This window comes from Leptonotus elevatus, chromosome 11, assembly GCF_054856555.1.
Source record: "Leptonotus elevatus isolate MCC_2025b chromosome 11, RoL_Lele_1.0, whole genome shotgun sequence".
Lineage (NCBI taxonomy): Eukaryota > Metazoa > Chordata > Actinopteri > Syngnathiformes > Syngnathidae > Leptonotus > Leptonotus elevatus.
This window is the reverse complement of record NC_141249.1, coordinates 17,689,250-17,701,608: the sequence shown is the minus strand read 5'-3', so window position 1 is coordinate 17,701,608 and position 12,359 is coordinate 17,689,250. Positions and strand designations below refer to the sequence as shown.

At 43.0% G+C, this 12,359-nt stretch overlaps 1 protein-coding gene across 2 annotated transcripts in view; it reads right to left on the bottom strand.

The window, feature by feature from the left end:
- Positions 1 to 11,612, bottom strand: part of plpp3 (phospholipid phosphatase 3) — a 33,729-nt gene extending 22,117 nt beyond the window's left edge. For both annotated transcript variants that reach the window (XM_086089651.1, XM_086089650.1), the window contains exon 1: positions 11,175 to 11,612. In XM_086089651.1, the coding sequence (XP_085945777.1) occupies positions 11,175 to 11,316 (142 nt within the window). In that variant the 5' untranslated portion in view covers positions 11,317 to 11,612. The remainder of the gene's footprint in view (positions 1 to 11,174) is intronic.
- Positions 11,613 to 12,359: the final 747 nt, after the last annotated feature.

Sequence of the window (12,359 nt, the reverse complement as noted above, 5' to 3'; positions counted from 1 at the left end):
ATAGGGAAAGTCTTCAGCCTTGAGCAGCACCCTTCTGGGCCCGCTACTCACATTTTAATAGGCTTTGCCGGCTTTCGGGAGCAGAATTAGAACGATATATCCCGATTATATAGCGTTAGTGAACGTCAGCCAGTGCGAGAGGTGACTTGGGGCGCTGAGGGGGGGCGGAGCCGAGCGGAAGAAGCCGTATTGTGGTTTGCCCTAATGGAGGATTTCCTTGTCCCATCTCTTAGAACGGAATAAGTGACCTGTGCTGAGAAAGAGCGAGGCGGGGAAAGAACAATTGGGGGGAAGGTTAGCGAGGGGCGGAGGCCGCGCAACTTCATCGTTTTCCACTCAATCAAACTTGGGCCTCTTTGTTCAATAGCTTGTCGCTAGTAGAAAAAATTGACACTGATGGCGGTTCTCACTAGAAGGTAATTGCCTTTATTTTGTAGGATATTGTGCAAAACGTTGCGCAGTAGGAGTTTTGACAATAACTATGGCGCATTATGTTTTGTTGGCATTAGGATTATAAAGTAGCCCCTGTAAGGGGTCCCTGGACCCAAAACGTTTGAGGATCCTTGATCTCCAGTAAGTGGATCTCTTTCTAGCGCTGCAAGCATATCTGAATGCGCTTGCTGATCTTTCCTGATGCTGTTAAGGCATTGATACCATCCTGTGCGCATCCCGCCTCACACTCCTTCGCACACAATGGGATTAGCTTTGAGCGGACCGCTGCCAAATCCCCGCTGACTATTCCGTCTTGCTTTTATTGTCACTCCACTCTAGTCACGACATAGCTGCCTTTTTTTATTTTTTTAATTGGAGAACAGATGAGCAAATAAGCAACTGGGATGCACAGTAAATCCTGCTTGACACCCTCTTGTGTTTTAAATGTAGATGCAGTAGAAGTACAAATTCTTGTTAATTTTTTTTAAGGGACTTTTTACATTACATTTAGCAGGACGAAGCACACGGTCATATTCATCGTGTATGTGTTGACGGGCAGGGACCAACGAATGAAGCATCCAAGTTACCGCAGAGCCATTTGGTTTTTTTTCTGCTGCTCGGGTCTTCCCCCTTTAACGTGCAAAGTCAGGGCTTTCTTTTGCAACAATGAAAAATACATCTTGTCGAGGTGAAGGTCAAACCAGCGGCTAAATCTTAATTTTTACTTCCTGGTAGGTTGCTACGTTAGCACTTCCAAAGTGCATGCTGGCAACTCGTAATTTTGCGTTACTTTTTCAATATGAGCAAGTGCAGTGTGAAAAGGGCTTAAAAGTAGAAGTACTGATTAATCTCCTTTAATTAAGTAAAAGTAAGAAAGCACAGACTGTGAAACGCTTTGGCTCAGGCTTTTGGTGTTAAATACTCAAGTAAAGTACAGATACCTTAAAAAGCTACTTACATCATTAACTAAGTACAGCACCTGACAGCCTTTGAGGAGGATGCAAGAGTGCAAGTGAGCAGAACCCGGGAAGGCCAAAGGTGAGGGACATGACACACATACTGTAGCTCTGGAATTCTACTGTAATGTGCCTGTGTCGCTAAGTATGCGTCTTGTGTCTGTGTGGGCCCGCGTGGGTGTCAAGAGTGGATGACTGTGGCTTCACTGGCAGCGTCTGCAAAGATTTTCCCCCGCAAACATTTTTGAGATGCTCACCACTGAAGTCTCCCGCAGTCCAAATACACAAACCCGGCTTGTTGCAAACAAACCCCAGGCCTTATTTGCACACATTCATTGTGGTTCTGGTGCTGTATAATGAATACGTATGAATGACTCCACAATCGGTTCCTACGCTTCTTTGGCTAGATTTAAGCTGCAGGTCCATGTGGCCAATTCAGACTTAATGTCTATATCAGATTTTTGTTTTTTTAAATGTCTGTTTAAATGTAAGTGAGACATATCCCATTTGTTTATACTCACCAAAACTATGGAACAAGGCCCACATTGCACAAACAAAACACAACAACAGGCAGTGATAACATTAAAAGTAAACAACAATACATAGATAAAACCAATACCGTGGTGTCTTGAGATACGAGTGACACGTTTTCGAATTGTGCCTCTTGGGAATGAACAAATCGGAATTGTGTCACTTGAACCGTGCTGTCTAAATCCAGTCTTTGTTTCCTGATGTGTGTCACACATGAAAAGTCACAACACACACACAGTGCAGTGGCTCAGTGGCTGAGGTCAGCAGAGTGGTCTACAGACTGAATCCCTGTTCTGCCCCTCCCTCTATGTGGCAACCGGGGGGCCGCCACAGCAGCATGTGCTTACTCAGAGAGATTTTATTCACAGGAATAAATGCCATTTCTTTTTTTTCTTTTCTTCTTTTTCAAGCAGGCATATGCCTGGACACACTTTCAGCAGCAGGTTTCTGTCATGCTGTTGGCTTGTGGGCACACTTTAAACAGGACAAAGTATTAAATATAAAACATTGACTATTTATTGTTTATATGAAAATAGGATTGTCTCTGGAGTGCCTGCCCACTCCTCAAGTGAATGAGACTGAATCTATTTTTGGAATGGGGCTAATTTAAATAATAACAACCCAGGTTTCACAGCCTCATGATTGGCTAGGCCGGTTGAAAATCCACAGCCACTTTCAAGTTACAGCCAGTGTCTATTTCTGGAATGGGACTAATTAACATATTAACCACCCAAGTTTCTCTGTCAAAGTGATAATCAACCAAGGCAGGTGAAGATCCAGAGCCACTTTCAAGTGACAGCCAGAGTTTGCATGTGTCCATGCAGAACATATACACTGCTGCCTCCTTGAGTTAAAGTGTTTTTATTGTATTGACGGGTGCCTCCCTGTCCCCGAACACACACACACACTGTCTGGGCTCTGCTTCCGCAATTAGAAGCTGGCTGTCAGCTATTGCGCACACTTGCTGGCGAGAGTACAAGCGCCATGACCAGACGACCGAACATGGCCAGAATGTGCACATTCGCTGACAAGTCAGTTGCTGGCGAGATTCAGCCTACAGTGATGTACACACTTGCTGGCGAGATCAAGCCCACTCCTACACATACACTTGCTGGCGAGATACACCCTACTGTTACATATGCACTCACTGGCAAGATCCAGTCTGCTGTTATGCATACATTCGCTGACAAGACTGAGCCTGCAGATATGTACACACTTGCTGGCGAGATCAAGCCCACTGTTCAATGCACGCTGATCCAGTCCGCTGTTACGCATACACTTATCAGTGAGATCTACCTGACTGTTTTACACGCACTCACTGGTGAGATAAAGCTTGCATTTATGCATAAACAGGCGAAATGACAAGAGTGTAGCGAGACTGGTCATTGGCCCAGCAGTATATAGCTCAAGATATCAAGGCTGGCCCAATTTCTGGAGAGAGGAGATATGAGCCCTATGATTGGTTGGCGACTGGTCCATGGTGCACCCTTGCGATAAGTAGTATAGAAAATGATTGTGAAAGCTTTTGAGACACCTGGTTTCAAATTGTCAAATAAATGCATAAAACATCTACTTTAAAAGTCCCATGCTGCTGTTTTGTTGGAAATCAGATCCACTCCTCCGTTAACGAGTAAAGGGAAGCAAGGGGATATTTAAAAAAAAAAGATCAACGCATCAGTGCGAGCGCTCAGCTGCTCCTATGAAGGGGAAATCTGAGCAGCGCCCAAGGGGGTCAGGTTAAGGGGGCCGCATCGGGCTATTTGGCCGGCTCGCTGACTGGCTGACTGGGCGTTGCACTCTTGATGCCATAATGGTATTATTGCCCCAAGGGACAAAAGTCTGGCAACAGAGAGGAGGGCTTGGCTCGTCTTTGAAACCTGACGCTCGTGTCCAGAATAACGGCTCACAGCATTCCTTCCCCAGTCTCTTGTCCTCCATTGGTCCTCATCTGCTCCTCATTACCTTGATCACAGGGAGACAATGGGTGTCAAACCAGAGCCTCCGTGTGAACGATCTGTGCAATTGTTAGCGTGGAGTTCCTCTTTGTATGAAGGCATGAAAACTTTGTCAGTGATGACAACCAGAGGTGACACTAGTACTCAAACACTATACTTGCATATAAGTACAACAGTAAAACGTAGTAATGATTTTCTGGTCAATTATATTTTCGTACTATGCCAGTTTTGATGGCTTGGCACAAGAAAACATACCAAGCACTAGCTAGCGTTGACTTTGGTGGTTTCCATAGCTTTTAACAATGCTACAAATTGAGTAACAAAAAAATACTAAGTTAGCTAAAGATAACCAACTTATAACTGATTAAAAACATTTTTTCATTTTGACACTGGACAAAGAACAAGAACATCAAACCATTCCCTTGATGACAATAAGCTCTCTTCTCCAAATATGATGTGCCATCGTCATGAATGCTCTTTGGTTCATGTTAAGTTCCCAAGATCTCAATTCACTTCAGTACCAAAATTGAAATATTTGTATTTCATTACTTCCCACCACTGGATGAGGCTATGATTATATCATGCTCTCCAATAAAGATACCTAGCTGATTAGCATCCTAGAGCTAGCCACTAGCGAGCAGATAAGCGCTACAAGAAGCCCTCTGGCTAACAATGTGGCTCGGCGTGGCAATAAACAATTGATACATCATCAATTCACCCCCACCTCATGAAAACTCCGTCTGCCACAGACCCGTTGGTTCTCATTAGGGGAAACAAAGGAGCTCCGAGATGCATCAAAAGGCTTATTGTCCTCAGTGAAACAGTGAAAAGTCCCAACCCCCGTACCCCAAACATTGCATCTCTAAATCCACACAATATCCACACGCTCACACTCATAGAGAAAGTGACAGACAAGAGAGGCTTGTGTACCAACAGGGAGGCCCAGGCTGGGACAGCATGGTGCACCACAACCATGCAGCTAGGACCGCAGCTTGCTCTCTGGCAAGCGCTGCTGAACTAGAGAGACTAGAAAAGTGCATAGATAGACTTCTTCTTCTCATATCATGCAACTGGATCTACACAAGTCTCTTAATCGGTTCATTAATCCAACAGTGGTTGGACAAAACTTCATCTATAAATGACAATGTTGAGATTCATATGCCATAAATCCATCTCAGCCTTTTCTAATATTGTTCCTTGTAAAAATGTAAAGTGTTATAACACCACGACAATGCTAGCGGTTAGCCCTTTGATGCCCATTATGAGTTAGCATCAAGCTAGCAGACTTTAAGGCAAGTCGGGTCACTCGTACCAGAGTATGTGCAAACTCCACACAGAAAGACCAGGTTCTAGATTTGAACCCAGAACCTACAAACTGTGAGGCAGACTTGCAAACCCCTACCGCAGTAGGTCTAGTGTAAAAAGCCTAGAAAGCTCCCCAGCCCTTCTTTTCCGTGGGAGTAACGACACCCCGAGCAAGCCAAGATCCCGCAAAGGCAATAAAAAAAACTCAAACACACACACACACACACGAAAGTTTACAGTGAGGCGCTGAGGTGTAATTGCACACTTATCTAAATAAGCACTCGCGAGTGTGTTTACCTGAGAGGGCTGTAATCATAAATGATCGTAAAAACTATTGTTGTACGGTAAACTGCGCTGTAAAAAGTGAACAGAGACAAAGTGTCAAATATAAAAAGAGACGAAACATCAGAAGACGGTCAAATCGTTGCTATCAATAAAAAATCACATGGGACAGATGTGCCGCTCATGTGAATTATGTGTTGCAGCCAGGGCTGGTATAGAAACAAACGGGAAAAAACGGAAAACAAATGACGGTGGTTACATCATGTTATCCCCCCCCCCCCCCAAAAAAGAAAAAAAAAACGATGAGTGATCGACCAGTTGCTTACTCAAATGTATTTAACCTGACTATTTTTTTACTTGTTATTACCACTCATCCAAAATAAAGTATCCAGACTTTCAATCTTGAGGTGACAAAATGCTGCACGGCTCCCGCAGAGGAAAAGGCAGCGTTTTACAACACATTCAATAGATTTGTTTTCAAGATGTTTTAAACACTCTAAATTGGTTGATCATGTGAAAATTAACAGATGATGTGACCATATTTGGACAGACGACATTTCCACCTGACAGCGATGATATATCCTATGATAGAGGAAACAGGAGGATGCAAATGCTTTTCAAAGGATTTTTTTTGTCAGATTCTGATTCTTACTCAAATATTTTTTGTTCAGTTTGCGGCACAAAATGGCACACGGTCCGGTAGTTGGGGACCCTTGCTGCGTTCAGACTACATCTAATGACAGCTTTGGGAGCCCATAAAGCCCAAGGGATACACTCACACCTCTAATAGCAGCTTTTGGCAGACACACACACCCCCCAGGGGTTTGAGCATTTTAGTCGGGCGACAGTGATGGAATACCATGCCACACACAGACACACACACACACAGACGCACACGCACACACAAAATCACCACAGCATGGGGGCACAGCAAAATATACAGCGTGGCATACATTCCTGCCCATGTTGTCATCCGCCGTTCTGCTGCGTAACACAACGATGCCATGGGACACCGCAACGTAAACACGCACACCACAACTCCCCGCAGGCCGCTCAAGATGTAAATATCATCCTCCGCATATTTTTGACGATTTCTACGGAATATTTTGGTGACGTCCGTCTCGCAAATGTCACAAGGTAGGCATGTGCTCGCTATAAATTTCCTCCTTCCACTTTGACCTCATTTGCTTTTAAGGGGGTTTTAAAAATAAATGTTACGTTAGTTTGACTTGGATCAGTTTGACCCATAGCATGTTTAATAATTGTTTTGTGTTGGTGTATTTCTTTAAAGTGAAAGTCAACCTTAAATATTTCTTGACAATAACATGTTATGTATGACCTCACTAGTCGAAACATGACATTCTGATTTATATTACATTCGTAGAATTAGAGTTATGAAGCAAAATCCAGCCGTTTTTATCCATCTTGGGGTGGCCAATTTGCCACTTGCTGTCGACCTAAAATGACATCAATGTTGCTAGGCAACGACCAATCACAGCTCAACTGTTTTCTGAAGCTGAGCTGTGATTGGTTGTTACCTGAGACCTGAGCAACATTGATGTAAGCTTGAGTCGACAGCAAGTGGCAAAATGGCCGCCCCAATTACAGCTCAGCTTCACAAAACAGGTGAGCTGTGATTGGTCGTTGCCGGAGCTCTGAGCAACATTGATGTCATCTTTGGGCGACAGCAAGTGGCAAAATGGCCGCCCCCTGAAGTGGATAAAAATGGCTGGATTTTGCTGCTTAACTCATATTCCACTAACGTAATATTAATCAACCAGAATACCATATTTAGACCAGTGGGGTTGCATAGAACATATTATTGTCATTTAAAAAAAGGGTTGAATTCTAGATAAGAAAATTGAATGGTAACAAAGCAATAGGGGGGCACAGTAGCCCCCGAACCTTGGGGCCATTTTATGAATGTTACGTCCAATCAGGGAAAGGGAAAGTGGCGATACACAATTATAGTTTCGGGGCATACATTTTGTCATGGACCAATTTTTGTGGTCCACATAACCGAGTTGGACGACTTTTTTTCCCTGGCCCTTATCTTTTAAACCTAAATTGTCCACGGAGTTACTCCTCAGTATCCCACGCTTGAAGCAAAGCAATAAACAAATCCTGTAAAAGGTTAATCCAACCTCAAGCAGTCAGTGAATGTAGCTTATCAGCTGGCAACTGTGTTCCGTCAAACCGCTTCTCTTAAACTCTCGACTGAGACGTACAAAAGGCCAAACACCTCCGACTCCACCGTAGCGTGCCCTCTGCTTCGCTCCCAAAATGACACCAGATGTTACATCAAGAGCGCTTTTGGTCACGGCGCGGCTAACAGATGAAGAATTTGAGAATTTCCAGGAAATATTTGCGGACGCCCGGCTCAGGATTGAAGTGGCCGAGAAGCCCGAGAGGTTAAAGCTGTCCGGCTTTAATGAGCGGCACCGCGTGACTGACTGCTTGCGGTGCTATGGCGGCTAATGGTGGGAAGGGCGGGGTGCGGGCTGTATTAGGTTAATGTCCCCGGGGACATTCAGGGAGCTGATTCCTCTGGGCTAAAAGTCTGAACTGCAGTCACTAATTTCCCCGTATATCACTCATCAAAGTGCCCAACGCCTTTTGGCCGAGGGTTACTGCGGCTCATGTTTTGATATATCAAACAACCCTCAGCTCAATGTTGACTTAGAATGTCAATCAGTAGCCAGCATTAGCATAAATAAATAAAATCCTAATTACGCTTGACATCCATGTGAAGATACACAACACATAAATGAGGCATTTTGGAATACAACAAGCTGTATTTCCTCAAATAGCAGCAATTTATATCTCCTGCAAATAGAAGGTTGCTTTTACCAGCAAGAAAAAAAGAAAACAGGAAGTTATCATAAGTGTGACAAGAGTACACCAATCTCCGTTGAACTCTGTTGCTAACCAAAACAGCAGCATCCACCAAGAACTCTCCCAGATCAATTGAGATGTTGAGACTTGTGCAATGTAAATGACTCCCTTTGAGGTATTTAAAATGATCTTACATAAAATGCTGAGCTCGGAATTCAAATGATGTTGCTCACCAAAACAGCAGCACCTACAAAAGTATGTGAACTATATCCGGATGAATTAAAAGTGCGAGACTTACAACTTCAGTAGACTCTAATATTTTAGTTTGACCTCCAATATCACTTGACAAAAATTGTAGCATTTGAAAGTAGAGAAAGAAAATCCTTCCTTGGTGGAGGTAACAATTTTACATCCTTTACATTTCTACAATGCAGTCCAAAGCTGTTCCATTGAGGAAAATGTAAACATCCCTTATTTTAGATCTTTTTTTGTGCACGTTTTTCCCTCATGGGATAAAGGACAATTGTGTCCGAGTTTTCACCAGCCTGACAATGCGATGTCGCAACTGGACGTCTCGCTTTTGTGTTATTTCAGAGCCAGACAGAAACCCCACGCCGCTCATAATAGCAAAAAAGCAGACCCAAAGAAAGAACTGGAAGGAAGATCGCAAAGCCAGATTCTGTGAGTCTGTGAAATGTGTGTGCGTGTCCATCCTGCTGTGTTTATGCATCATTAGCAGCATTGATTACCAGAAGTAAAGCAAAAAAAAAAAAAGGTTATTTTTGAAGGAACTGACGGGTGTGATTATGGGGCACATCAGAGGTTCTTTTTGCCCGAGGTTGTGTTGCTGCTAGACTTTTTTATTTTTTTTTATTTTTTTAAATGTGTGTTTCTGTGAGTGTGTGTGTATGTGCACGCTGGCAGATGGACAAGAATGGTCTGCTTCAATGTATAGCATGCGTCTTTTCACTCCACAACACACAAACGGGACACTCTGAGGCCCTTCACACACCCACATTCCTTCTTGTCCCGCACCCCACCTTTGTTTAAGCCCCCCTCGCATCCCTCCAACACCCCCATGATCCCAGCCCGGATCACTAAAATGGGCCAACCAATCGCCACGGGGCAGCCAGATTGCATTTAACATGACAAAAGAAAAGTGGCCATTTGTGTCTGTTGTGTTAACATGTAAAACAAAGTCAAATCGGTTTTATTTTGCTGTGTTTTTATGGAATTTCTTTCAAAATGCACTCTTGCTTGACCATTCGAACCCATTTGAGCCTTTCCGTTGCTACCAAATAACATTCTTCTCACTGAAAACAACTTTAAACTAACATTATGGTTAAACTCAAATTCAATTTTGACATCATTTGACATCATTTGAGCGAGAATTGGCTGTTATTAGCCTACAAAATGATGTCATTTTTTTTTTTAAACACCCGCCATCCACACTGTGTGTGTGAATATGTGTGTGTTCTTCAGTTTTTACAAGTCAAGGAAGTCACTGTAGCCAGGAAATTTGTTTCATGTGCGCTTAGAAGAGCTCATCTGCGCGTGTGTTTTTTTTTTTTTTTTTTTTTTTTACAAGTGCAGATGAAACACTTTAAAGCTCTTGGGAAAACATTTGTGAGCTTCTCAGACATGGCAGTAAAAACAAACGTGTAACATCTCGGTGGCCCTTGTCACATGTTTGGCTACTACATGACTTTTTCCATAGAGTGCGTTTTGGCGCTACGACTCGCACCTGCTCTTTCAGATGCAGGGTCCTCGCCTTGGATTTGGAGAAGCATTCCCGTCATGCCGCAACACATGCTTAAGCAATTATTAGGCACAGGGCCGTGCAAAGAGGAGGCTCAGTCATGATTCTAATGAGAACAAGTGCAATTAAAAAAATAAAATCCATAAATACAACCTGTTGGATTATAAAGTGCTTGTGAGTATGTCTAATCTGCATTATATCAATTTTAAACTTGATTTGATGTTACCGATCCGGGTCCTTCATTTTCTATTTCCGTTATTAGGATGAGCTGCCATCGGGAAAGAGAAGCAGAGTACAGCCTGGACTGGTCATCAGCCATTCACAGTTCCATTCATACCAATGGAAACATTTTCAAACACAACATTCATGCGCTTAGAATGTGGGAAGTAGTACTCCACACAGGAAGACCAGCACTGAGATTCGAACCCGCGACTTCTTGACTATGTGAGTCAGATGCGCTAACCGCTATTAGATCGTGCTCCAACCCTGCTATACATGGCAGACGTCAATTAAATTGGATGTGATTTAACAGCATCAACTAGACAGGACCTCAAAGCAGCGCAGAAAATAAACAAAGCAGAACCAAACACACAAACTCAGCAGGCACTCATCAGCATCATCATCATAAGTCAACGATATTTACTTTGTATGAACAGTTCTGGCTGGAATGGTACCTTTTGGATCGTTTTGAGTGCAGGTCAAATTATGGGTCAAATGTCCCAAGTTGAGGGGGCACCGGTGCTATTTAAAGGGCAGGTCACAACACTTCAAAACATTTATGCCCCGGGGGACACACTGTGGCAGGAAAGCAGCATATATAAAGTGAGTGGTCAGATGCTGATGTGTAAATTTGTTGACAGCAATAGGCCTATTTAAAAAAAAAGTACATACATAATATTTACAATCAATTTTTGAGCTTCTGAGCACTGGAGCTGCATGATAAGAAGTTACCACATTAAATGTTCCGATAACCAGCAATACTTTGAGAAATGATAAGCTCTTTGATTGACAGCCGTAACAAACCACTGAAGCAAGTGTGAATGCAACGTCGGAAATACCAAAAGTGATAAATAAAATGAAAAGCACTTCTCTTTTGAGAGTTAAAAGTTGTGCACTCACCAAGTAGAAGACAGAAGATGTCCAGCGCAACCAGAATTTTCCTTTTGCTGTTGTCGACACCGTTGTTGTTGTTGTTTAACGTGGAGCTTCCCCCGTTCCTTGTCTCTTGTGCCATGGCTTTCTCATACATGTAGTTTTGCATTGGACAATTCCACTCGTTTCCGCTCCGAATCCCGCAGGCGCGCGCGCACGGGGCAAAACTGTCAGTTCTTTATATATATATATATATATATATATATATATAAAAATACATACACAAAAATAAAACAAATAAAATAATTTTAAAAAAACGTCTCAAAGTGGGGCGTATTGGGGTTTCAGCGCCGGCGACTACTAAATGAATGGCAGCCAAGCGCCACTTTGCAAGTCTATTGAGGAATGAGGCGCACATCGACAGACGCTCTTGTTATATCTTCGCTCTTCTACTCCTCCTCCTCCTCCTCCTCCTCCTCCTCCGCCTTCTAACCCCCCAACCACCCCCCTGCTCTCTCTCTCTCCCTCTTCAAGTTTCCCCAGCAGACTGTCCACAAGGCTCAGCCCTCAAGCGCCTCCATCCCAGCATGGAAAACTTTTTCCCTTCCCAGGATGGATGAGCTCAAAGTGTAAACTGCGCCCCCGGTGGTTATTTGCGGTATGACATTCGCACCAGAGAGCTTCAATTTAGAGAAAAAGGCGTTTTGCATGTCACTCGTCGGCAAAAAAATAAAATTAAAATTAAAATCTGTACAGTATATTAAAACGTGCTGGCCCTCTGTGGTAGTGGTTCAAATTTTTTATTTATGTATTTTTTTTTTATATCAAGTGCCACCAAATGCTTAGCTCTCCAAGCATGGTAGGCCCATAAGTGTATATAAAAAAAAGTGTCAGAGGTTTTATTCCTAAAATATTTCCGATTATTGTAAGCCACTGCATTATTATGCACAGTTCACAGAGATCTTTCTAAAATTAATTTTATTTTGTCTCATTTTACAAATTTGTACTGCTGTCGTGACAAACTTATGGTTTTAGCAAATGTGACCCCAAAAAAATGTATTATTTGTTTTCATTGCAAACTCCCACATTAATGTTAGACAGTAGTGTAGATCTCTTCTGACATCTAGTGGCCATGAGCCTAAATTACTCCAACCCGAACCATAGAACTGCGCCGCGGGATTCAATTTGCCAGTCATTTTCGGAGAGTGAATT